Here is a 27,327-nt window from a genome sequence, read left to right as displayed (position 1 = left end):
TGACTATAAAGAGAAATCATATCGAGTCATTGATGAAGCAACGACTTGACAAAGAAGAAGTCAAGTTGAAAACTGAATTTAAAGCTAGAGGAGAAGCTTTATTTTTGGAAATTGAAATAATTTGAATAAAAGTGATATACTTGAAGCTTCCAAAGAGAGATACGATTTTCAAAAGTATGATAAAGGATGTGACTCAACACAAAGTGATGAAGATGATGACAATGATGCTGGTGGTGATGATGATGAGGGACTTTCTACTGCCCCCAGCGTTCCCAAAGTGTATGTGCACCCTCCTCTTAAGAGAGGTCCTCACTCACAGGCATGATCAATACTTCATGCGTACCCAATATTTTAATTTTAATATTAAAAGGAGGAATGATGACACTGTTGAGTTTTCCTGATCGGTGCTGGTGGATGAACGGAGACAGATGGTGGATTTAACAGTTTTATTCAGTATATCTTCACACACTGTTAGAACAGGCTGGTTTAGTTAGGTCACACACATACCTACACACGTCCAAACATACACACTATTCATTAGATAACTCCAATGTTTAGCATCGTTATCATCGGGATATTCAGGGACTTGAAAGGATCGTCTCTTCTGTGCCTCCTTCGACTCCTCTGACAGAAACCTCATGCAACGAGGAGGGACAGAAGAGACGAGACAACGAGGAGAAAACCGTCTTTACGACAGGGGGAGGGGCTTCTACGATAGAAGGAACATTCTGACGTTTTAGTAAATTAAATCATTTGCCAAACACTGGAGGCGTGAAAGTTGATCGAACGAGTTTTCTGGAACTGACTGGGTTCACATTTCAGGGTCAGCACAGGCTGTAAATAATAGATGGGAAACAGAATGGGTCCTTAAAGTGAAGCCAAATCAACTGGAAGAGAAAATTTAATTTAGTACAAGAAAACAACATTACAAGTTTTTGTCTTGTACGTCCAGGAGTGGAAGGTTCAGTGTCTTGCAGTGTATTAACTTAGTTGTAAGGTTTATGTTTCTTACTTAACGTGAAATAACTTAATGTGCTTTGTCTTGACTTTGAAGGTTTCACTATAAACCAGTAGAGGTTAATTTAATTTGTTGTTTTGCTTTTAAAGATTGTCCTGATGTCCTTACTGGGAAATCAAAGCTGACCTGTCAGTGTGAATCCAACCAGTGATGAAACTCTAGGAGAGGACTATTTTCTGAATGTTGTCATTCACCGACATTAATTGAAAAACTAGAAAAAACTGGACACAAAGAGAAAAACACCGGGTTTCCAAACGTGAGCTTGTCTCTGACATCAGCCTCGATCATCTACGCTGTCATCAGCCACTCGGTTGAAGAGTTTACCAATGAGTGCATCACAGCACAGAAAGGTCAAGGGTCTTAGTGGAGGGATACACTGTAATGAGACACATTATAATGAATTTGGATCAAATCCTCACACGTCACATTTACAGCAGCTGCTTTCCTTCAGGAGGCTGATGTGAGAAGCTGCAGATGCTTTGGGAACCGGAGCTACAGACAGGTTTCACACATCCCTCCAGTCACTCTGGTCACAGCCCACACCCACGCAGAGCGAGAACAGCTCTGTCTAATGCTAAGTAGTAACAGTTGTCAAGTAGAAATGGCACTCTGTAACCACTGGAGATATATAACCTTATTAGTTCAGGTAAACAAAAAACACCATCAACCACAACATCAACCACAACATCGACGGCTCGGTGTCACCCTGGAGGAGCTTCCTCAGCCTCTACGAACTCTCCGTCCTCAGGCGTGAATGTTGCCTGGACTCCATCGATCAAGGTTGCGTGTTTTTGGGACCTCGGGTCTCAGTCGGAAAATCTCCTTGAGCTCTCCGAAGTCCAAACCCGCTCAAAACCAGATTCCTGCGTCTGTGAATTTCTCCCACAGAGGTTTAGAAAAGAAAGATTGGATCATTTTCATCCGTCCATGTTCGAATCCAATCTTGTGCACGAAACATCCAGCTGTCAATCAGTTTGTAGTAACCGTTCGCTCCGTGGCAGGACATTGATTTTGTCGTGATGAAGTCCAACATAGCTTTGTCCATCGTGGGCGTCCGTGTGGTCATAGCCATTGTCCCTTTGTGACAAGTCTGTGTTTGTAATGCAGCATGGACACAGGGTTTAAGGATCATTCAATCAGACTCGAGGTCTTTCCGTCGGAGAAAGCTGAATTAATGATATCGGTGAAACAACCGTCAGGTGACCACTGCACCACAGGGACCTGAGAACACATCTTTTTCGGTATTGAACGGTATTGCCTCAAGATGCTGCGTGCTTACTTTCTTAAAGGAGACATATTATGTTTGCTTTTTGGTGAATGTAGAAGTTGTGAAAAGTTTTTTAAAACAGCCCAAAGTCTGTGAAACACCTGGTCAGAAGTCAGGGTCATACTTCCACATGATCCTGATGGGACGGACCAGGTTGTTTTCAGACAAGGAGTTTGAAGTGATATCAAGAGGGAGGGGTCTTGAGGAGACAGGAACTAAAACCAAGTGTTTGAGACAGAGGCTGAAAAGAGGAGCTGCAGCGATGGACAGTCTGAGGAAAGATATAAACATTTTACAGTAATAACATTAACATGATGAATAGAATATGTCTCATTTAAGCAACATTCGGACTAGATTAACAACACAAGGGAGGGAGAGGGACGAAATATAATCACCAGACCAGATGTTTATGGTTTGTAAACCATGAAAAGCTCCTCATTACCGATGTCCATCACAAATACAGGTGATCCCATCAATAAGTGCACTGCAGATAGGAGGTGCTAAAAGCTAATCCTGCTCATTTTAATGTTGCCAATGGGATGTAAATTATTGTTAATGTGGCTGTAATTATAACTATAGAGGTGGTGAAATATTACTAACATTCATGTTGAAATCACTGAAGAGGAAATGTTTAAATCCCGCTCTGACCCCTCGAGCCGTGAATCCCGTCCGAATGAGACTGAATTTGATCAACCAATCATCTGCCGGTACAATCTGATGACATCACTGCACATTCTTCCTCTCGTCGGTTTCTCTCGAGTTTTTTTTTCTTTTCCAACACACGTCAACATCTGGTTTGAATCAACACACTTTACGTGACGAGGTGGAGGAGACCTTCAGCTTTTGTCAGAACCGGCTGTGAAACAGGTTTTTCCTTTTATATAATAACAAAGATCATTTCTACACAATTCAAAACTATTACAAATTGTGTGTTGGCAAACCTGAGTCTCTTGTGTTGGAAATGACTCAGCAGCCTCTACTATCCTTTTCTACAGAAGAGTGGTGGAATCAGGCCAAAGACAGATGACCAGAAAACCCGGTGGAAGGATGTGTTCCAGGTCAGGGGAGAGGCCGATAAGGATTTGGTGCGAGGCCAGGATAACTTTTTTTTCACTTTCTCTAACATTGTGAGATAGGACGTATTTCAACATTTTCAATAATTCATGGACCTTGATGAAAATACTCAGGCATGCTGTGGCACTGCCTATTTGGTGCAGCCTGATTTGAATTTAGAGGGACAAGTTTGTTCTGACACCCGACCCCTCCACTCTTCCGTATTTCTCTGCAGCTGTTGGGTAAAAACTTCACATCTCCAGGACAAAGATCAGTTCTTCTTTGAGATACTGATGCATTTTTCAGTTTGTGTGTGTCTGTGTGTGTGTGTGGGGGGGGGGGGGGAGGAGGATTTCCCTCGACCAAAGCCAACCACAGAGAAGTGCATCATATTTCCGCCACCTCCCCTGGAGCAACAAGGTTTTCACCCAACAGTGACGATGTGTCCCAGTCGTCCTGAATTTGTTATTTACACACAGACTCTTGCTGATGAAAAATATTGCTCTTCACTAATTCAGACGGTGGTCGTAAATTCACCATCGTGTACAATACAAATGTTACTAACACTCTGTCATTTACAAAATATACTCTCTACCTTTAAGTCTTTCTGTCAAAAAATATCAATAATGACACACTGATCGATCCGACGGCGCACGGAACATTAATATGTTACAACAACAGGCCTTAAAATAAATTGACTCCAGGACTGTCACTTTTTAAAGACCTTGAAAGAACTTGCGTTGTTTTGTAGTCTGAAGTAAATTCAGTTTACTAATCCGGATGTGAATGTTAAAAGAAGGAGAGGTGTCTACGAACGGAGAGAATTCTAATTTGAGTTTAGATGAGGACTAAACGTAGCTTTGTTGCATCTGACCTCAAATTCAGATGAAGAGACAAAGACGATGACACACTCTGCCGTCTCTGTTTGGTGCTTTGTTTCCGTCTCACAGCCGCCATTGTTTATTCCAATTTATAAAAAAAACGCTTTTGATGCGAAGAGAATACACCCCCCTCCCCCCCCCCCCCTCACCATGAAACCTTCCACATAGGATCGAGTTAAACCAGAAATGCATCAAATCTGAGGAGCCCTCTCTCCCGTTCTATAAACTACCCACCCAGTCCCTCTTTCATGACAGACGTCTTCGTCAAGTCGTCCCTCTGAACGCATGAATCAGTCTTCCCTCTGTCAGTCAGCATGAATCATCCTCCCACGTCCACTTTGTCCCTCGTATGTCTCCAAAACCGCCGTCATCATCGGAGACGAGCGAGGAGTCTCACGCTAAACATTCAACTATTTAAAGTTGCTTTTCTCTTTTTGGTGACAGGCGTAATGAAGACAACGTCATTCCTGTCAGAGGTGTGACGCATCCCAAGGAGACCATGTTCGCACCATGTGGGACAGAAGGCCGACGTGCATGATTCGAATGTTAAGGACTTGTGAGCGTGCACGTTATTGGATCACTTGACAACTGGTGGAGTGATGGTTGTGCCTGGTCAACACAGCAGTTCATCTATAGTAACTGAATTTAATTTTGTCCCCATGTCTTTACTGTTTTAGTCACTTCTGCATTAAGTGCAAAGTTACTCAACTGGAACTGTCAGAAAGATCAGTCTGAGTTTAATATTTACGACTGTTGACGTGACTGCTGTTTGCAAACTGGTACCTGATCTGAGATCTGCGTAATCGTGTCCTCAAAGGACGAGTTTGGCTAGTTAGCTAAACTTTTCATCTTTATAAATCTGCCGCAAATTTATAATGACTTGTAGCTCAGGGTTAAAGGTACCTAGTGGCGTTGAGAAACAATGTTTTAATCGTCCACACTTAATAAATATGCTTTTGCTTATGTTTTAATCATCTGCTTATAGGAATGAATTTGACCCGGGATAAAAGTGATAACTAGAAGCTTCTACATAGAATTTGATTGGCCAAATATATTGACATGCAGAGCGTGAATGCATGGGACCATCTATCAAGCAGTCTTTTGCAATTCTTGACATTCTCTAGCCGTCAGCAGTTCTCTAGTGCAGTGGTTGTAAAACTTCATCAACCTTGAATGCGATCTCAGTAAACGCCTCTCCTCCTTTTCAAACTCACATTACACTGGAGCCATGACCAATTAAGATTCCAACTCTCAGTTGAATAAACAGGGTTGAGTTGAGACAATGCTTCTCATTGGATATTTTGCTGTGACACTACCACTGCCTGTGCTGGTCTGACTAACAGACCAGCAACATTTATTGATATGATGTAACCCGTCAAATTCAGGACAATCTCCAAAATCTGTGTTAATTCCTCTTCTTGTCTGGATGGCGAATGGTTCAATCCGTCAAACCGTCTCCATCACAATGACGACTTCCCCACAGTCCTCCGAAGTTGGCGTGGTCGAGGAGGCGGGGTTACACAGTGTCAGTTCCTCCCCTGTGGTTATCTGACCTCTGGCAGGGCAGTCCACACTATCATGGAGATCAGTGTCTCCACCTCCATTTTTATCCCTCTCCCCTCCTCCTCCTCCTCCTCTCCTACTGTCCTCCTTCCTTTCCACTTTCTGCTCTTCCTCCTCCTCCTCCTCCTCATCTTCCTTCTCTACCCGACACCTACACACCTCGATTCCAGAGTCACCAGTCAGTCGTCGATGTCTATACTGGCTCTCATCAGCTCCCATGTCATCATCTTCATCATCGTTGTCCTCCTCCTCCTGATTCTCTTCTCCGTCCTCCCAGTGGGGGGGCCCTGGTTCAAAGACATCCACACAGGGGGAGAAGAGAGTCTGTTTCGGAGGGGACTGAGTGGCACGAGGTGAGGGGGAGAGTGAGGAAGCGTGGCCGGAGGAGGATCCACCTTTGTCAGACTGGTGTAGAGCAGAGAGTGGGTCCAGAAGTAAAGCTGGGGTTTTGAGGGAGGTGGAGGCAAGTGTTGGTTGGGAGGAGAGAAATGGAGGAGAGGGAAGGGAAGGGGGTGAGGACGGGGACATGACTGAAGGGGGCGACTGAGAGGAGGCAAAATAAGATTCAGACTGTATGGTTATGGCTGGACAGGAGGAAAAAGGTGTTGGGGCGGTGAACAACTGAGCCAGGACCAGACAAGGCCCCGATTCAGTATCCGGATTGAGACAAGATACAAGACCAGCTACAGCCGCTGGGTGTTGGGGCAAGTCTGAAATTGGGAAAGCAGGAGCCGGAGTTAGACCTGACACCAGTGACAGCTCTGGGTTCTGGCAATGGGCTAAAGTGGGTAAAATGGGTGCTGCATCTGCGGCTAAGGTAAGGGTCGAATGTGAAGGAGTTAAACCAGGGTTAAATGTGGAGAGCGGAACAAGGATAGTTGGTGAGTCTAGTATTGGGGTGTGGTTTGAAGGTAACAGTGGGTCTGAAAGGGGGGTCAGGTTTGAGGGTTCTACTTCTGGACAGGTAAAGTTTATGGTGTCTCCGGCTTGGTTTGTAGGCACTGGGTCTGGAGCTTGGGTGAGGGTTGAAGGCGCTGGTATTGGCACAAGGCTAGGATTTGGGTCCAGGGTTGGGAGACCAGCAGAGCCCGTAAGCAAGGCCAAAGTTCTTTCCACATCTGGAGACGGTACTGAAGTTGGGCTACTGGGAACGTTGGGTGTATCAAAAGTCCTCGTTGAATTGAGGGTCTCTACAGTAAGTTCGGCTGTCAGCCTTTTAGAAGTGTCGTCTGTTGGAGTAGATGGGCTGGACTTTAGTGTAATTGTCGGGGAAGGGGTAGTTCTGGAGCCCTCAGCTGGGAACTCAACGCTTATTACTTGGATGGAAGGGAGTGCTGAGTCAACAGCACTTGGACCAGGGAGTACACTGGAGCTACAAGTGCTAACTACCGTTGTACATGGTCTTAGATCAAGCTGTTGCTCTATGGGAGATGTAGCTCCAACATTAAGGGCCATCTCTGAACCAGGAGAGGATGGAGGCTGAGGGGAGGCCGCCCTGGTAACTACGGCCACAGTAACAGTCTTGTTGGGAACCGATGAGTCCTGAGGTTCCTGAGCTCCGGCAGCTTCCACCTCATCGATGTCAATGGCCACTGAGGCCACGATCCTCTCAGAAGCAAATCGTGTCTCGTTTACCTCTAAGCAGGAAGCTGCAGCGGTGATGGTTTCCATTGTGACATCAAGTGTGAGGGGAGCCACCTCACTTGGAGTGGAGGCGTGGCTTGTGTCAGTCTCGTACGTGACAGGTGCCGATAGGGAGGAGCTACACGGAGAGGAGGGACAGCAGGAGTCACAGGAACAACTGGAGCTACAAGAAAGAGACAAGCACATCATTCATCTAAATTTAGATAAACATGAGCAGCTGTCTCTGCTTAGTGTGCACAGTGTGTCATCTCTGCAGTGACAAGCAGCAGTAGATATGACAATAGTCTTAGTGATAATAGCAGTATTCTCCCAGTAGCATTAGAAGCATTGTCACCTGTTATCAGAGCTGAGAGAGGATGGACCATCGCTGAGCGGTCGGTGCAGCAGAGGGCCGTGTTGCGTGAGCAGGTGGGGGTCGGTGGTACGGGGGGGCTGTGGGTAGCGTGGACTGGTGAACACAGAGCTGTAGGGTGGAGGAGGGGTGGAGGGCTGAGCCGCCACCTCCTCGTAGGACGGCAGCTTCAGAGACGCCAGGAAACCTAAAAAACAAAACGGGATTTAAGGTTAAAGCAAAGTGGCCAAAGAAAAAGGTCCCTGAACAAACTTAAACCACAGACGTTGTGGTCAGTAGCTTAAAATGCCTCGAAAACAGGATGTGAGGTCAAGGATTTGATTAATAGATATCAGAGCATTAATAAAGTATAGAAAGTCCAACACAGAGAATTACTAATAGTTGACTGAGCAAATCTATTCGAAGTTAAAAGTAGGTAAACTCTGAACTGGAGATCGTACTGAAACCAAATGGAAACGATTAAAAAAAAATATTCGTCCTGAGAAGCTTCAGTTCAGCGTAAAGAACGACTTAACAGGAATGGACAAGTTCTACTCGTGAAAATTGGCACAAGTCCCCTTTAAGGAAAACTCCACTGGCATCTGGCAACAGATTAGAGAAGCGGCGTGTCACCTGACAGCTGAGGGTCAAACACCAGAGAAACACAACAAGCCGTGGCGTCACTGTGTTGATCAGACAGGAAGGCGGGCGTTCTTACTGAGGTCCAGCATGGAGGAGGGGTAGGAGTTGGCTCCGTGATAGGCCAGCAGGCTGATCTCTCGCTGCCTCTGCTGCTGCTGGACTCGGAGTTTGGCTCGGCGGTGTCGGTAGGCACAGCAGCAACTGAACAGGATGAGGATGGTCCACAGCAGCCAGAACCCTGAACACAATATGACAGGAGTTAACACACGGCTACAACTCCCACTATCAGTCTAGAACCTGAACATCCAGGGCAGATTTAATATTTAAAAGACGTATGAGCATGTTCAGAACCTTCATCTCTTATTTAACCTGCGATATATTCTATATAAAGGTCGGTGGTATTAGTAATTCCTTTCCAGGGTCACAGGGTCATGTTACAACGAGTCCACCGCACCACCAACTTACACCAGAGCTCGTAGTAGTAGGTGCAGCAGCCGGTCTCTCCGCAGCAGTGGCCCGTCTCACACAGGTATCCTCCGTTAGCATTGGCCCCAGGACAGTACCGCGGTCTCCCCAGCAGGGGCAGGCTACCACCGGAGTGGTACTCCATCGCACCCCTGCTCTGCGTTGACTTAGTCCTGCGCCACCGCTACCGGCTCTCCACTAGCGCTAACTAGCCGTTAGCTGCCAAGCACCTGATCCTGGTCAGAGTCTAACTACATTTTTAAGGTCATTGTTTTCAAGTTGAATTTAAGAAATGGGTGTGGACAGGTATGTGGTGAGCTAGCTGTTAGCTGCTAACCTTGAATAGCTGCAAAATTAAGCTAGCTACATTTTCAGAGCAGGTGAATAGAAGCTGTTTGCTAAGATTACAACAAGGCCGGGATAACGGACCTACGGGTGCCGCTTAATGTCCGTTAGCATCAAAATGCTTTTGTACACTTGAAGTATTAGTACTGAGTACTGCATCTAAATACTACGAGAACTGCAGTTGTGGTAGAGAACCAGCAGGGGGAGCAGGACGACGGCTGATAGAAGTCTGAAAGGCAAAGATAAAGAAAAAAAAGACAATAGTTTATTGATGAACAACAGGAAAGAACGTAACACACACACACACACACACACACACACACACACACACACACACACACACACACACACAGCTGACATGTCCACTACTACAGGCCTGATTAATATTCATCACTGCACTGACTCAAACCACAGACCAACACAAAGCTCCCTCTCTGTTTGACACACACGCACACACACACACACACACACACACACACACACACACACACACACACACACACACACACACACACACACGGTTGCACTACCATCACATCCTCTGACCTCAAAGCTTAAGGATAAGGATAAGTTTATCTTTTTCTAATCTGTCTGGAAATGCAAGAATATTTAAGATTTAAGCGACAGTTTAAGTTGCATTTAAACAATTTGTCGATCGTGTAATAATGGATTAATCAACAAATAATTTCCGCTGTAACGCAAACTGATAACAACTTTAATTTGTTCTCAATTCAAAACAAGTTTATTTCCCCAAGATTCAGCTCATTTGTGATAAATAACATTGAACCTTTTTCAGAGCAGCAAATCATGTTGAGAGCAAAAAGAAAATCTGATTTTTCTAAAGATGGGAGAAGTTGCGTAAAAATATTTTTTAGAAAGAAAAGTCATGTTTAAAAATAGTGTGACAGATTTATAGATAAACATTTAAACTTGTTTGTTGTTTCCAGTTGCTTCTACAAAAAAAAACAACCTGTGCAGAGTCCCAGCAGTCTGGATCAAATCAAACAATAATAAATGTATAACTTTCTGTGGTATCATCACAAACAAACCAGGAAACAGACAACAGGTGAAAGCAGGTCAAAATGTCCAAACTTGCAATTAAGCACAAACGCTTCTGTGAAAAAATGTGGTTGTTCCACGTGAAGTTTGTTTATGACTGATTATTAAAAAATAAAATCGGACAAATCCAGGTTCTCAGATGTGCAGTTCAGTCGCTTTTCTCGGCCCTAAAGAGGGTTTGAGACGAAAGAAGACATGAAATAAAGTCTCTCCAGACTTCCCTGTCTTTTGTCTCACAGATCTAACCCTAACCCTAACTCTATTAATTAAACCTGAAATTAAAATAAGTGTTAGCAGCATCAAATTAAATCTGTTTCTTCGTATATCAAAAACCTTGATCACAGTGAGTCTGAACCCTGAAACAGTTCAGAGTCAGAACCTGACACTGCGTCCTCACTGTGGACAGTACACACACGCACACACACACGCACACACACACACACACACACACACACACGCACACGCACACTCTGACATACTGCTGCAGAGTTCACGATCACAGGACACGTTGGTCTGTAAAGAATTTCTTACAAGGCCAAGTTCTCCCTGCATGCTGCAGTGCTGCACACACACACACGCACACACACACGCACGCAGACGCACGCACACGCAGACGCACGCCCACACAGGGGAAACTGCTATGAAATTACTGCCTTTGCAGCGCGGTAAACATGACGGCTTGTGGTCAGTGATTTCAACACGCACAAACAAACAAACACGCACACACTCACACACTCACACTCTAACACACACACACACACACACACATACACACACACACACACACATACACACACACACACACACACACAGAGGCCATATGTGTTGCATATGTGAGATAATATAATGTCACTACACACACGATGGTTTTATACACAGCCAGTGTGGTGTGCACTATTCTTTGTATTTATATATTTAATGTGTGTGTGTATATATTATTTGTGTGTATATATTTCTATATAAATAAATAATAGGTGTGTTTATTGACAGGCTGCAGACGAGCCCTCAGCTGTCTTTAAATCCTCCAGTAGATGATAAACAGAAACAACCGTACCTCTCCATCCATCCTCTTGTCCTCCTCCTGTCAGTCTGCGGGCCTCGGAGCCTCTGTGGTCGGGTCGCTGGGTCGCTAAGTGTCGGTGCTCGGTACCGCCGGGGCCTCCTCTCTCCGGTTCCCCGCCTCCTCGCTCTCCCTCCTCGGTGCGACCCTCCGCCAGCCCCGCCGCCATCAGCGCATCAAGCCCCGCAGAGACACACCGCACACTTCCGCCCTGTCGCCTTGAAATATTTCAGAATAAAAGTCCCAAATTTGGCTGAAGGCGTTCAAAATCCTGTTCACATCTCAGACTGTAAATAAAGATGACAGCTCCCTTCAAGTGAAGCCAACACGTCTCTATCGCACCCTGGTGGCTGGCTGCAGCATAGGTCATAAACCCCACCTACTCCATATTAGTGATTACTGTGATATGTTGTTTTGTGTTGTGCGTAATGTGTTGTGTTGTGTTGTCTGTAATGTGTTGTCAACTTGAAGAAGCTGTTTTCTTACTTTGCTTGTGTTTTGTCTACTTGCAGTTGTTTTCTTAAGTTGCAGTGTGTTGAGCGCTCAGGGCCACCGTACATAGCAGCTGTTGACATGCTGATTAATAACAGGTTGAGTCGACAGCTCATTTCCAACAGATGAATTATTAGAATCTTTTGATTTTTACTTTGACCACACTTCTATGTCTGGGATTCCGTCAGTGACGAGATTTAACTTTTATTTTGTAAAGATGGACTGTTTCTTGTTTAAACCGGAAGCTTTACCTGTGTGGTTTTTCAAACTCGACAGACCCGCCATTACACATCCTGCTGCGCACAGACAGACACACAAACACATACAAACACACACACGCACACGCACATACTCACACACACCTTTATTTCATCATCCTTCCATCGTCCTGTAATTGATAATCGATCAGCGATGAACTGATGAATCGAACAGATGATGGATTCTCATGGCGGACGCTCTGGCCTCTGATTGGCCCGAGGTGACGGGCTGCGGGCCAATCAGAGCGCGCTCTGCAGCTGGTAGCAACAAGAGGGAACTTTTTTTATTTTTTTATTTTTTTCCATCAGAGTTTAAAACTTTATCAACACGTGACCGGATCAATTATGTGTTTATATTTACTGTGAAGTGAAATAATCTGCTTGATGATGAGGTAATGTTGGTGTGTTGGGGGGGGGGTCCCTAACCTTTCAGCCCTAAACCCCAGATATTATTTGACCTTTGACCCTTGTTATATCTGGACTGCAGAATCCTGGTGTTTACTTTAAATGTGGCAACAGGAAAAGAAGCAGTGACGAGTCCCAGTTAATCAACGAAGGAAAAAGAAGTTTAAAAGAAACCAGGTGTCTGTATTTAATGTTGTGGCGTCCTCTGGTGGAAGGTGAAGGAAATGAAGGACCAACACACTGATTTTCAGAACCTAATAGGATGTTATGAGTCAATAAATATAAATTGTGTTGAATATAATGATTCAACAAAAAAAACGAGTCAAACAACTCACCAGCAGGAGGCAGAAGACTGATGCTGAGGAGATAGGGGGTAAATGTGGTAACACACATACATACACACACATACACAAATCCCAGGTTTCACTTCACTCCCATGTTGTTAAATGAGGAATGTGGCGAGTTACAGTAACGACCAGGTTTGTGAAGGCACCGCCCATCAGAGTGTGTGTCTACGTGTGCGTGTACATGTGTGTGTGTGTGTGTGCATCCTCTAAAACAGATGTTAACTGACAGATTACCTCCTTCCTCTTCCTGTGCAGGTGAAGGGTCAGAGGTCAAGTGATGAGGTGGAGCTTCTGCTCCCTCAGCTCGTTCACAACGAGTCAAGTTTCACTGTGCCGGAGACAATCAATCAGTGGTTTCAATGAATCAGAACCAAACTGAACTGAACAAGATGGCGGCGCCGGATCCCAGATACTCTGACGTCTTGTTTGTCCGGAGGTTTTTTCTGTTGAAGTCCACGACCACTTCCTTCTTCATATGTGAAACACAAACTCCAGAAAACGTTTGTAAAATATTAATAATGTAGTAATACTGAGTCTGATTTATAGAAACATTTTATTTAAAAAAAACATGAAAAACATTGACAATATTTGCAGAGTAATGAAGAGATAAAAACAGATCAATACAAATCTCCTCTGTAAAAACCTGTGACTCTAAAATGTCAACAACATGAATCAAAAGATTGAACCTGGTTTTATTCAGTGCTAACGACAGAGTGTCAATTAATTAAAATCATAGTTTTACTTGATTAAAGTTGTAATTTTATGACATAACAGTAATAAGTGGCCATAATACTCTGTCGTGTCCACATTTACGTTCTGGAAGTTCTTGTAAATTATCAGATATTTAATTTAAGACTCATTTACATATTCAATCATTAAATCTCAGCGATGAACTTTTAACGTTTCAGGGTTACGTTTCCCCCCCCGAAGCTGCTCGGTTCTTTACACTGTACAAAACGTAGGTGGTTAAATCCACTTCGCTCAGCGACAACCACTCAGTGTCAGGGGATGTCATCGACACGCCCCCTGCCTCAGAGTGACATCATCGACACGCCCCCTGCCTCAGACTGACATCATCGACAGCGATTTGTCCTCGCCGTCCGACTCGTCGCTCCGCCTTTAACAACACCTGCGTACACAAACACAAACACGTTATCCCCAACAACAACACAACGACGCAGACACTATCACAGACATTTACTTGTGTGTGTGGATGTGAGTGTGTCTGTGTGTCTCACCCTGTCCAGATGATGTGTTGTCAAGGTAACCTGTGTGTGTCTCCAGCCGTGTCCACCTGTCCTGCTCCAGAGGGCGGGGCTATATCTGCAACAGCCAATCAGGAGAAAGTTTTCACACAAGCGACTTCAACAGCAAAGAGAAACGGGGCAGCTCTCATACCTTTGACCTCGTCCTCTCTTCCTGGTGAACAGCTGCAGCACGCCCACATGATGCCCTGTTAGCCAATGGGAGAAGGAGAAACACAGGTCACCGTGGCTCCAGGATGGGAGGATTTGGACAGCCAATCGGGCGCCGCGGATGCTCCTCTGTCCTGCCTTCAGCTCTGGGACGGAAAGGTATTGTCCACCTGTTTTTGATAATTCATTTTATTTATTGTTTGGTTTTATACATCAGAGAAGAACGATTTAGAAACATCACGTATGAAAGACTAAAAACTATTTGAATTCATCACATTTTAAGCAGCAAAAAAGAGTTTCTTATGTCGTAGAGAAATGTCTCATTGATCAACAGATTCATAAATGTTTGTTTGTTACCTGCAGGGTTATGAGATGTTTCCCAGTGAAGATCTCCCTCTCTGTCTGACAACCAATCACATAGTCCGTGGTTGAAGGTACAGTGGACCACACCAGCATCTAATCACACACACACACACACACACACACACACATAGTTTGTGTGAGGTCCAGCGGTTGACTCAACCATGTAAAGAGTGGGCGGAGTCAGGTGAGATGATGATGTCACAGTCACATGTTTGTGTTCAAGACAAAACAAAACAAAGTCGTACCAGGATCGTCTTTGGCGTCGTCAGAGATGTTTCCGAGCTCGATATCAAACTCCCACAACTGGTTGACGTCGGGATGTCGAGGGACTAAAACACACACACACACACACACACACACACACACACACACACACACACACACACACACACACACAAAAACACACAAAAACACACACAAACACACACACACACAAACACACACACACAAACACACACACACACAAACAAACAAACGCCTGTGTCAGCTGACATTTGAACTGCTTGTTTGGTCTAATGGAACATATTCTCTGTGTGTGTGTGTGTGTGTGTGTGTGTGTGTGTGTGTGTGTGTGTGTGTGTGTGTGTTTGTGTGTGTTTGTGTGTGTTTGTGTGTGTGCGTCCTCACTGTGCACGTCTCCTCTCTGCTTGAGTGTCACGTCTTTGTTGATCCTGTTGTTCAATGTAGTCGTTACCATGGAGAAGGTGGTGGGCAGCGTCGGTGTAGTATCAGGTGAAGTTACAAGTGTAGTAGTTACAGGTGTAGTAGTATCAGGTGTAGTGGCAGGTATAGTCACAGGTGTTGTAATGGCAGGTGTAGTTACAGGTGTTGTAGTAATATCAGGTGTAGTTACAGGTGTAGTCTCAGGTGTAGTAGTAGTATCAGGTGTAGTTACAAGTGTAGTTACAGGTGTAGTAGTAACAGGTATAGTAACAGGTGTAGTAGTTTCAGTTGTTGTAACAGGTGTGGTAGTATCAGGTGTTGTTACAGGTGTAGTAGTAACAGGTGTAGTAGTATCAGGTGTAGTAGTGGTAGTAACCGGTGTAGTAGTGGTAGTAACAGGTGTAGTAGTATTAGGTGTAGTAGTAATAATAACAGGTGTAGTAGTAACAGGTGTGGTAGTAGTATCAGGTGTAGTTAAATGTGTAGTAGTATCAGGTGTAGTTACAGGTGTAGTAATAACAGGTGTAGTAAGAGATATGGTAGTAGTATCAGGTGTAGTTACAGGTGTAGTAGTAACAGGTGTAGTAGTAACAGGTGTAGTAGTAACAGGTGTAGTAGTCTCAGTTGTAGTTTTAGGTGAAGTAGTAACATGTGTAGTAGTATCAGGCATAGTAGTGGTAGTAACAGGTGTAGTAGTGGTAGTAGTCGGTACTGCGGTGGTAGTTGTAGCTGCAGACGTAGCTGGTAGAGTAGTTGCTGCTGAGGTGGTGGTGGTGACAGGCTGAGCTGTAGTAGTTATAGGAGGAGCAGCAGTGGAGAGGGGGATGATGGGAATTGTAGTTCTTGGTCTTGGAGGCTCCAGAGTGACTCTGGGTAGAGCTGAGAGAAAACAAAGACTCGTTAGATTGGATCACAACTTCCTGTTTGTTCAGCTCGGGGACTAAACACCAGGTTCGGACTCGACGAGGCTCGGACACTGGTTTGTGACAGGAAGTAGGTGGAGGAGTTTTCACCTTCACAGCCGCCATCTTTACACCTGCACTTGGGAGAGGACGGGTTCAGAGAGCAGAATGGACGAGTGTCTTTATCTGGGGACAGAGACGAAGACGTTAGACGATTGTTCGACTCGAGGGAACACAAACATGACACATTTAATACAATTAGTTTCACACAAACACAGCTGCTGCCTCACCGATGCACACGTAGCGTCCGTTCATGTACGTGAGTTTGAAGCCGAGGTGACATTTACACAAAAAGCTGCCGAATGTGTTCACGCACTTCCTGCGACGAGGACACACACCACCGCCAGACACACACTCATCAATGTCTGCAGAGAGAGAGAGAGAGAGAGAGAGAGAGAGAGAGAGAGAGAGAGAGAGGGAGACAAACAAACTGAGTGAGGCTGCGTTCACACCAACTCATTTTCATTTAAAAGCATGTGACAGTGTGGGCGGGGCCTAACTGACCGATACAGGTTCGTCTGTCTGGTCCCAGCCGTAACCCTGGCGATGGACAGGTGCAGAGGACCCTCCCCTTTGACACCGCACAGCCATACTGACAGTTGGCATAGTAACAGGTCAGTGTATCTGTACAAACAAAAACACACGTAAAGAAAAAAAGACGACAACATGAAATAATCAGGTTTGAGTTCAACTGTAAAATGTGAAACGCTTTAGGTTGTGGGAGAGAGTTTGTGTGCGTGTGACTGTGTGTGAATGTGTCTGTGTTTGTGTGTGTTTATATGTGTGTAGGTGTGTGTACTCACTCTTGCAGCTGCCATCCGGCTGCAGTGTGTATCCGTCCAGACAGTAACACTTGTAGCTGCCCGGTGTGTTCATGCAGCGATGTTTACAGGGCCGAGGCTTCAGACCACACTCGTTCAGATCTGACACACACAGACATAGGCACACAGGCACACACACACACACACACACACAAACACACACACTTAAAATTCTCGTCGTGTCTCACAGGGTTGAAGGTCAAAGGTTAATCCAACAAGTTGACAAGCGGAGTTAAAACAGAAAAGGCGAGCTCTTAGTTTAACATGTGATTAAACTCTCCCCTGTGTGAATATGTGTTTGCGTGAATGTGTGTGTGTGTGTGTGTGTGTTTGAATGTGTGTGTGTGTGTGTGTGTGTGTGTTTGAAGCCAGATGTTGTTTTATAGTCAGGATATGACTCATAATGTGGCCTCTAATCAGTAAATTAACAGTGTGTCTGTGGGAGGGTGGAATCCCCCTGCATGTGTGAGGGTCTAAGTTTGGAAACTGTGTAGTGTGTCTGTGTGGGTTTTACATTTTTGGCGGGGGGGGGGGGGCTCTTCAGGTAAAACACAGCTTTGCAGGTCAAACAAGCGAGACAAAAATGTGTCTCTGTTTTAGTTTGGTCACAGGGATGAGATATCAGAACAGACACACACACACACACAAACACACACACAAGCACAAGCACACACACACGCACACACACACTTACCTTGGTTACAGGCCTTGCCACTGTATCCGGCGTGACATTTACATCTGTCTGGTCCGACACACTCTCCATGTTTACAGCCCTGCTGACAGTGAGCTGCACACACACACACACACAGACACACACACACAGAACACACAACACACACTTTAATTGACGGTTATCACCTGTATAGAAGGATCATTGACTGAATATAAAGATGTCCGTGTGTGACCTACACCACTGCCAACCACCAGGGGGCGATCCAGATGAATTGGCTTTACTTTTGGGAACCATCTTTATCTACAGTTCTTGTCATTGAATACATTAATAGACGTTAAAGTCGCACGATCTGTTGTAAAGTAAATATTCGTGTCCTCACGTTGACAACGTCCTCCGTCCGTCTGTGTCCAGCCCCAGCAACAGTCCACGCTGTTGCCATAGCGACAGAGACCATTGGACATCCAGCTGCGACACACAATAACACACTGATGAATATCGACATTTTGATGGATCATCGCCCGCTGTGTGTGAGGAGAGTGGTCATCAGGTGCCCTGGCGTTCAGAGTCATGTCGGTCGAACTGGTTCAGACCGGCTGAGCGTTCCTCATGTCTCCTGTTTCCTCTGCCTGTCTCAACTTGAACCACGGCAGCCGCAGGACGACAGCAGGCTCGGGTCCTCGTCTGCTTTTTCCACTCCCCCCACATACTTTCCCTCCTTCCAATTCTTCAGTCTGTCGTTCTTCAGTCAATCATCAACACTGCTCTGCACACACACATACACACACACACACACTCCGTCTTCAGGCAGAATAGCCTTTTTGTGAATGATCACACTCCAGTTTATCTGACCTGTTCGGAAATATGTGGATGACACAACATTTGTCTTATCTACGATCAATAATGGATCAGATCTACACTAATCTTCTCTTCATCATCAGTTTAAAAAGTCTCATGTGAAACAGAACCACTGCTCGTTCACGTGCTCCCCCGAAGGTCGGATTTCCCAAGAGTTTTAAAAACATGGACGCTGTAAACATGTGTTGAGTTTATGTGTTTAAACAACATTATTCTTTTTGCAATATTTACATCATAACGAAGAGAAAAGAAAAAGTATCAGATTAGTCAGGAACACATTTTTTTAGTTTGACTAAAAACACAACAGATGTATATGTAAGTGTAGTGGTCCCTGTAGTGTCATATTTAAAAATGAACATTAGTTATATTCATTGATATTACAAATTAAAACAGGCTATTGATGAAAATTAATATAAGAAACTTTTAAAAACATCTGTAAAGAATTAAAATGTCTGAAATCCTCATTGTTAATAATTAAACACACTTTAAAAACTTTGTTTATAAGGCACTTTATAATAAAAACTTTATTTGTGTAGATGAATAAAGAGTTTGTTTCTGACCTGTTAGAATCCATCTGCTGAGCTCTGCTCCATGTTAACAACCAGGACAGAAGAACCAGGCTGACCCGGGTTATCATCTTCAGCTTTAACCCGGGACCCACGCAGGTAAGAGAGGTGGACCAATCAGAGACCAGCTCTTCAGGTCCCGGTACCGGACAGAAGAACTACCGGTCACCGGAAACATCCGACATGAAGAGTCACGCGCGGTCTAGCGTCCCCTATTCCGTTAGAGATGACGTCACGCACGAAAGCTTCGCTCGCGGGTTCTGACGTTAAAAGACACGCAGCGTTAAAACAAAGAAATAAACTAAACCGAACCGCGTGCTCGTGCCCGAGAGGACAGCGCGCGACCCAAGGCTCAGATGGAGGGAGCTCTCAGAGGATTGTCCTCGTGCACGACGTGACTGGTGGAGAGAGGGAGAGAGAGAGAGAAAGAGAGAGAGTCTGTAAGAGAGACGGAGAGAGAGAGACACAAAGAGAGAGAGAGAGACAGAAAGATACAAAGGGGGAGGGAGGAAGGGGAGATCTATCTATCCCTCAATTCCTCTCTCTCTCTCTCTCTGTGTGTGTAATGACATCATGTCTTCAGGAAATAAACAAACAGAAAAGGTCAAAACTGACACAGAGCAAAGAGCCGAGGTCCTGATCACCCAATCAGGAGTCAGTCTCAGCTGTCAATCATGACGTCTTGTTCCATTTTTCTGACAGTTTTCTTTGTTCTTCTCAAAAGGGTTAGAACCAATAAATATAGGTCTGTATTTTAAAGTTTTAATACCTTTCTTTAACTTTGACTGTCACACAGCACATGACACTTCACATCATCTGCCATTTTGTTTTCACCAGAGCCCCTCTGTGTGCGAGCGTTGAATAAAGTTAGCAGAAAGCTAACGAGATGTTGGCTAAATCTCCCTCAAAGGGAAAATCTTTCATTTCACTTCTGATTTATAATCATCACTATATTTGTCGTTATTTAAATGAATGGCGTAAATAATGGTTTTACCAATTAACCTCGGTCCACTTCACTTCATTGAGGGCCACCTAGTGAGCGCCCTCTAGTGGAACTGCAGCCAAAGTCAATGGTATCAGTAGGAAACTGTCTCTCTGAAAAGGGGGCTCGTGGTAAATTGAGTCCAAGGGTCAGTGCAGTAACATCATCCGCCACCAGAGGTCAGTGAACATTACAATCAGCTCCATGTTAAAGGTGCTCAGCAGAAGGGTGCCCTCTCTCTCTCTCTCCTGGTTATTCTCTCCTGCCTCGCTCGACCACCTTGTCTCCTGCAGCTCTGCTCATCACTCAGTCTGGACTCAGCAGCTCGGAGTCTGTCCACTTGTCACTCAGAGACAGACAGAGACACACAGAGACTTCATTCAGCTGCAGCATGAGGACAACGGTTTGGTTTCTGCTCTGGGTGAGACATCAATCAAACTGCTCTTAATTCATCGATGAGATGTTAAATGTCTGATATTAAGTTTCATATGAAATGTATTGATTATTATTTTGTGTTTAATTTCAGGGTATTTAAATATATCAGGTTGTTATCAGTCAATTTAACATGAAAACTGGTGGAAATGCTGCATTTTAATTGGAAGTTATGGCTCTAAAATGATTTTCTGGTTAATAAATGACATTTACTTCTTACAGAAGCGTTTTCTTATTTTTGTGGAATCTATACTAGAACAAGAGGCATGATATAAAAACCTCAAATCCAATAAGTTCAGTTTTAAATGACAAACACGATATTTTCCTCCTGATGACTCCTGTGTGTGTTGTTTTTGTGTTGTGGCACCAGGTGTGTGTTTGCTGTATCGCTCCGACATGTTGTTGGCACGACTTGGACAACAGCGAGTACGACTGCTGGCCTCTCCACAAACCCAACGAATACAACATGATCGACTGTGGAGGTGACACGAGTACACACTATATATTATATAATAGTTGTACTGTAAACACTTACACTACTGGGATATTCGACAAGTAACAATTACATACAATACTGTATTTTGTCAACAGAAACAGATAACACTTTATTTGGATAACAAATACATATGATACTTGTTTTAGAGATATATACCAGTTTTTAAACCACATATAGATGAGTGGAGCTGGTTTGGTCAGTGCACTGTCTCTCACTCAGGTCTGGAGATGGCCTGGATCGTCCGTCCTCCTGAGACGGTGAAGACAGGCGAGGGGTTCAGTGTCACCTACTCTGTTACGGCTCAGGACTCCTTCTACCACTGGGCTGTAGAAAACCACATCTTCACAAACAGGTCAATGCGCCTGTTTACACCTGTTGATGAATAATTAGAGTGGATTGAAAGACTGGAGCTGTAGATTCTACTGGTTCTGATCCTGGTCTGGTTCTGATCCTGGTCTGGTTCTGATCCTGGTCTGGTTCTGATCCTGGTCTGGTGTGTTTATATGTTTAGTTCCATCGTAAACGCCGAAGCAGCTCGGAGCTTCTGTGAACATCACGACTGTCCGGCCAACTGGAAAGACGCAAATGGAGAAAACTGCTGCATTCATCACGCTAACATCCACTCCTGTCCTCTGGGACACATGGTATACCAGGATCTTTTCCTAATTTTTCACTATTACCATGTTTCCAATAAAAATGTCAAACGTATTCCTGATTACAGCTGATGAATAAGCCCCGAAACTAGTCGGTTTCAATTTAGTTCAACACCCAGAGGTCTGCTAACGGTAAAAGGCAAATACCACAATTATAGGCGCTGTCATATCTTCAAGTTGCGACCTGTTTCTTTTGAGATGTAAGAGGTAAAGTACCGGAACCTTTAACCTGAACTCAAGTGCACTAACTTCTGTATGTCAGCAGGTATTCACCCTTCAACTTGAGCCCTAACCCTTGACTAAATGACATTTTGAAAAGACATTAAACTAATAAAGATTAATAAACTAACTTGCAGACGTCCGAGAGCATCTGTGGCCCCTGGATTCCTGACGACGGCAAAATCTTCACACACACCCTCTCCACGTCCGGCAAGCTGACGCAGAGCAACTGGACGGCCAAGGTAAGTTTATTTAATCTGTATCGTATTTCCAAGTTAGGAAGCAGACTTAGTCACTTTCTGGGCTATGACTTGGACGTCCAGATTGAAACTATTCCTTCCTGTTTCTACGATAAAGGTTTCAGGGATTGATATTTCAAGAGTAGTGACATAATTAGGGTTTTAAAAAGACAGCTCATTTGTAGAAGAGGCATAATGCAGGGACCACTGGTTTGTCTTGCAGGTGGTTTTGGTCCATGCTGGTTTGACCTCCCTCATCGCTCACATTCGAGTTGGTCAGATGCAGGTTGCTCTGGAGGCCAAGAGCACCGTGTTGCCTGCTGTTGGTTTGTTCCTTCTCTATTTGCATGCATGACTATAGGGAGAAATACCCCGAGCATCACCAGACCACCAGCTTACAGGGAATGTCAGCAGCCATGAAGGGTCCAATGGTGTCCCTCCTCTAAACATTGTGTTGTTTTTTCTCTGCTCAAAGTTTGTGGTGACGGTGTGTGTGAGGAGGCGGAGCTTTGTTCCACCTGTTCAGCCGACTGTGGCGAATGCCCCATGACGCCGGCCACCAAGCTGGCCATCAGCCTCCCGCTCAGCCTGCTCTGCCTCTGCCTGCTACTCACCGCCCTGGTGCGTACTCACACGTCACAGTAAACATGATGTAATTAAACAAACGCACCAAAAATACAACAACAAAAAACACCAGCCGATGAATACCAGTCAAAGAATCTGTCTTGTGCAGTGGATGAAGTACCACAAGCAGAAGCTGCTGTGGGACGAGAGCTGGATCATCGACTTCTCCACAATAAAACAAGGTACAGCAATGATCCAGTTCAAAAACAGTTAGAACGGCTTGACACTGGTATCTGAACCCTCCCCCCCCCCCCCCCCCCCCCTCTCTCTCTTTCTATAGATCATGAAGCTCGAATGACCATGGGCAGCATCATGAGCGTCCCACAGGGGAACAGCGACAGTAACACCAGCTGTATAACTGCCCTCAGCTCGTGGACGGGTCAACCAGGGACCCGAAAAACTATGTTCACCTGCACGGGGATATAGTACGCTACTTCATTCATTTATTATATTCATCAGGGTCATCAGCAGAGAAATGTATGTATCAGGAAAGAGAGGATGAGGAATCATCAAAGTCTGTCACGTCATCCATCTTTATTTATATGATAGCGTCTTTAGGGGAAAGTCTACAATACTTGTAAAGTAAATTTATTCATATTTGTAAATATTAACACAACATTCTTCTCCAGTGACGGCAGGACGGTGGCCATCAAGAGGATTCAGACAAAGACTTTCTCTCTGTCCAAAACCATCAGACAGGAAGTCAAACAAGTCAGGTAACACACGAGCAAACACTCATCAGACGTCCCCTGTTCAAAAAGACCCTGTCTTGTATTCTAGTTCTGTCTTTTCTCCGTCTTCAGGGAACTGGATCATCCAAACCTCTGTAAGTTCACCGGTGGGTGCATTGAGGTTCCAAATGTCGCCATCGTGACAGAGTACTGCCCCAAAGGAAGCCTCAACGACGTTCTGCTTAACGAGGAGATCCCACTCAACTGGGGCTTCAGGTAAACTTGAACTTTTAACATAGAGTTTGATCCATATAGAATTTTGAGGAGCGATATCGTGGAAAAAAATGTGTTCATTTGTGAATGATTTCTAGCCAATATTATCGATCTGGCTTTAAATTACGATATTAGAAGAGAAGGAGGATTTCCTCTAATATAAAATAATCTATACGTAACCACACAGGTAATCTGTGTGAGAAGTTATTAAGCTCTGTACAATCCCACTGTGTTTGTCTTCCAGGTTTTCTTTCGCCAACGACATCGCCAGAGGGATGTCGTACCTCCACCAGCACAAGATCTGCCACGGCCGCCTCAAATCCATGAACTGTGTCATAGACGACCGCTGGGTTTGTAAAATAACAGGTAGGAAAGCTGTCGTATGTGTGAGGAGGAATTAATCTACACAGTTTACTTACATTTATATTTTTAAGACAACAAGCGTAATGTTCTGATAAATCGTTTGATTGACACGTGTTCCGTCCGGCCAGACTACGGACTGAGAATGTATCGCAGGGATGATGGGGCGGAGCCTCTTTCCACCTATCACCAGAGGCTGCTGGAGGTCTACATGCCGCCTGAGTTTCAAAACTCCAACATGGAGCCGACACTGACCGGAGACGTGTTCAGGTATCACACCTATTCTGCTTTTTGGTCACTTTACAGGACTCAGGACAACCTAACCTCTCAAAGTTCACATTTATATAATTAATATAAATAGTAAATACATAAAATACAAATACACACATTAGAAATTACACTGTGACTCATCTGTATTTCTTCCCAGTTATTCCATCATCCTGCTGGAGATCGCCACTCGCAGTGATCCCGTCCCCGTAAGTCACTTTTTTTTATCTTCATTCAGAAAAGAGACATTAATAATATGAAGGAAATGTAAATTCATGAAATGCTCTCCAGGTGGAGGAGTCCAACCTGGAGTGTGCCTGGTGTCCTCCTCTACCGGAACTGATCTCCAGTAAAGTCGACAACACCTGCCCGTGTCCTGCTGACTACGTGGAGGTACCAAGTTTAATTTTTAAATCATCTTCTATCCGTTTTATTGTGTTTTACTTTTTATGCGTCTATTTATTTAGCATTTTGTCCCTTGTGTGTTCTTAGCTGATCCGGAGATGCCGCTCTCACAACCCCTTCCACCGACCCACCTTCGAACAAATCAGGAAGTTTGTTCACCGGATCAACCCGGTCAAAGTCAGCCCAGTGGACATGATGATGAACCTGGTAACATCAACATGTGTTCTAATCTACTGTGGATGAGATCTGTACTAGACTGAATGGGACGATTACAAAAATGATCATTGTTTCTGGTTCTGATATGAAAGTAAAACTGGGTTTGTTTCAGATGGAGAAATACAGTAAACATCTGGAGGTGCTGGTGGCCGAGCGAACTCAAGACCTGATGCATGAGAAACAGAAAACTGACCGGCTGCTGTACAGTACGACCGCTTGACTTCTCGTTTCATTATATTTATTAAAAAGATATAATTTTACATCTATTTAGAGACATTTGATGTGTTTCCATTCCCCTGTTTTTACTAATACAGACTATATTTGGATGTAAACTCCATGGATGTGACTCCATGTTCCCATTCGGCCAGATTCTCTCCTGTAAAGTATTTCCTGGTTAAATGTAGGTTGTGTTTTCATGTTTTTTGTCGCAGGTATGCTTCCGAAGCAAGTAGCTGATGATCTGCGTCAGGGGAAACCGCTGCAGGCTCAGAGCTACGTCAGCGCCACCGTCTTCTTCAGGTGAAAACAGAAGGAAATAAAAGTTTAAAGACAGTCGTCAGGATCTGCAAATTTAAGAAATATATCTCTAGAGCTTGTACTATATTAAAAAAATATCTGTAAAGATGCTTTTTATGTTTTGAATTGTCCATGTTCCTAGTTAAGGACAGGAAAGTGACTCATTTCATTTATTTAAGTACTCTACTTTGCCTCTGTGGTAGCCTTGTTGGAGGTGAGTTTACGATGTGGTATTTGTACTTTCACTAAGTCAAGACTCTGGGAACCCTTCTTGTGTGTGCAGTGATATCGTGGGCTTCACGCAGCTCTCCTGCAGCAGCACTCCTTACCAAGTCGTGGATTTCCTCAACAAACTCTACACAACATTTGACGACATCATCGACATCTACGACGTCTACAAGGTGGAAACCATCGGTGACGCCTGTGAGTGACACCACCCGACCTTTAACCTATTTCTTTATGTGGACACTCAACCCGAACCCGTCAGAACCAAGATGTGTGTGTTTGGTTAGACATGGTGGTGTCGGGCGTGCCGCTGGAGAACGGGATCCTCCACGCCTCGGAGATCGCCAGCATGGCTCTGGACCTGGTTGGCGTCTGCCGCACGTTCAGGATCCCTCACAAACCCAACATGCAGCTGCAGATACGAGCTGGGATTCACTCCGGTATGTGCACAGGGGGTTGGAGAACTTAAATAAAAATCCAAATAAAGTATAGAATCTATTTGGCCCTCCCGATGACGCCTGTCCCCCGCTCTTCAGGTCCGGTGGTGGCGGGGGTTGTAGGGACGAAGATGCCTCGTTACTGTCTGTTCGGGGACACGGTCAACACAGCGTCCAGGATGGAGTCCACCAGTCTGGGTAACATCCTTTCTGTCAATGTTTCAAACTTCATTTACCCGTCCTGCGGTTCGACCAGAAGGAACACAGAGTTTTTCAACCTCATTTTAGTTTGAGTTCTCTGTTCCATAGTTCTTGTGTAATCCTGCTGACAAACACACAAGCAGCACTGAAAAGGTCACTATAAGTTAATAATTAGAAACTGTCTGTGTCTTCGCAGCCCTGAAGATCCAGTGCAGCTCCAGTGCCTTCTACCTGCTGGAGGAGATCGGCGGCTACGTGCTGCAGTGCAGAGGAATGTTGCAGGTCAAGGTGAGTCATTAGCCCCCCCCCCCTCCTCCACCACGGCCCGCTAACACTCTATCTCTGTCTTGTCGCGCCCAGGGGAAAGGTGACATGGTAACGTACTGGTTGGAAGGGAAGAAGACGTCTCTGGTTGGAAGGGACATCGTCCAGGACGCCAAGACGACCAAAAGCGTGAACATGGAGCCGGTGACCGGGACGGAGAAGGAGCGGGAGCTGTGCTCGTCCATCCCGGGGTTCCTGAACGGCGACTTGCTCCTGGATCCGATCTGATGGCTTCAGGTCATCATGAGTTGGTTGAGTTGAGCTGAAAGTGTTCGTACTTTCCATTTTTGCTTTTCTGATCAAATTGTTCTTTCATTGATTCTTTAAAACTTTCAAGCTTTGACTTTTAATGATGTTGAAATTTCATTCAATTTTTTCGGCACAAAAGAAGGAATGAATGAATTTAAATAGAAGCGATGGAGAATTTGAATTGATCAAATAACTTAAATTCATCTCAATGTTCTTGGATTTATTATTATCATCAATGGATCAAATATGGTACAATAAAAAATTGTCTCCTGGCGAATCATCAGAAAACTGGTTTCATGAGCATCTCTGCAGACGTGTTGTATAAATATTCATGTCGCATTGTTGAGCAGATGGATGAAGTGAAAAGACCGAGATGGAGTGGGGTGGGGGG

General features: G+C 44.7%; 3 protein-coding genes across 4 annotated transcripts; 1 reads left to right on the top strand and 2 right to left on the bottom strand.

Moving 5' to 3' along the window:
• Positions 1-432: 432 nt before the first annotated feature.
• Positions 433-11,475, bottom strand: LOC128429937 (mucin-5AC). Its single transcript, XM_053415832.1, has 5 exons — positions 11,323-11,475; positions 8,865-9,438; positions 8,476-8,637; positions 7,761-7,965; positions 433-7,589 (listed from the first exon to the last, which is right to left on the bottom strand). Exons 2-5 carry the CDS (start codon positions 9,007-9,009, stop codon positions 5,666-5,668), a joined length of 2,436 nt encoding a protein of 811 aa, XP_053271807.1. The 5' UTR covers positions 9,010-9,438; positions 11,323-11,475; the 3' UTR covers positions 433-5,665.
• Positions 11,476-13,365: 1,890 nt separating this feature from the next.
• On the bottom strand, positions 13,366-19,581 carry LOC128429939 (nephronectin). 2 transcript variants are annotated; one of them, XM_053415835.1, is made up of 13 exons: positions 19,142-19,581; positions 18,106-18,191; positions 17,748-17,840; positions 17,036-17,155; positions 16,737-16,856; positions 16,463-16,597; positions 16,284-16,358; positions 15,235-16,149; positions 14,853-14,936; positions 14,602-14,700; positions 14,228-14,414; positions 14,068-14,152; positions 13,366-13,958 (listed from the first exon to the last, which is right to left on the bottom strand). In XM_053415835.1, exons 1-13 carry the CDS (start codon positions 19,216-19,218, stop codon positions 13,872-13,874), a joined length of 2,163 nt encoding a protein of 720 aa, XP_053271810.1. In that variant the 5' UTR covers positions 19,219-19,581; the 3' UTR covers positions 13,366-13,871. The 2 variants fall into 2 exon arrangements, with proteins under 2 accessions (XP_053271810.1, XP_053271809.1); XM_053415834.1 differs by lacking the exon at positions 19,142-19,581 and having other exon boundaries at positions 18,106-18,499.
• LOC128430574 (atrial natriuretic peptide receptor 1) lies at positions 19,331-27,205 on the top strand. Its single transcript, XM_053416676.1, has 23 exons — positions 19,331-19,366; positions 20,932-21,043; positions 21,277-21,409; positions 21,569-21,701; positions 22,067-22,171; positions 22,392-22,494; positions 22,644-22,789; positions 22,902-22,974; positions 23,073-23,217; positions 23,422-23,508; positions 23,596-23,739; positions 23,981-24,102; positions 24,228-24,366; positions 24,524-24,572; positions 24,655-24,756; positions 24,856-24,975; positions 25,097-25,190; positions 25,416-25,503; positions 25,784-25,923; positions 26,013-26,165; positions 26,262-26,360; positions 26,560-26,651; positions 26,724-27,205. Exons 1-23 carry the CDS (start codon positions 19,331-19,333, stop codon positions 26,913-26,915), a joined length of 2,607 nt encoding a protein of 868 aa, XP_053272651.1. The 3' UTR covers positions 26,916-27,205.
• Positions 27,206-27,327: the final 122 nt, after the last annotated feature.

Source organism: Pleuronectes platessa, chromosome 23 (assembly GCF_947347685.1).
Source record: "Pleuronectes platessa chromosome 23, fPlePla1.1, whole genome shotgun sequence".
Taxonomy (NCBI): domain Eukaryota; kingdom Metazoa; phylum Chordata; class Actinopteri; order Pleuronectiformes; family Pleuronectidae; genus Pleuronectes; species Pleuronectes platessa.
The sequence above is the reverse complement of the archived record's forward strand: the minus strand, read 5'-3'. Positions and strand labels throughout refer to the sequence as shown.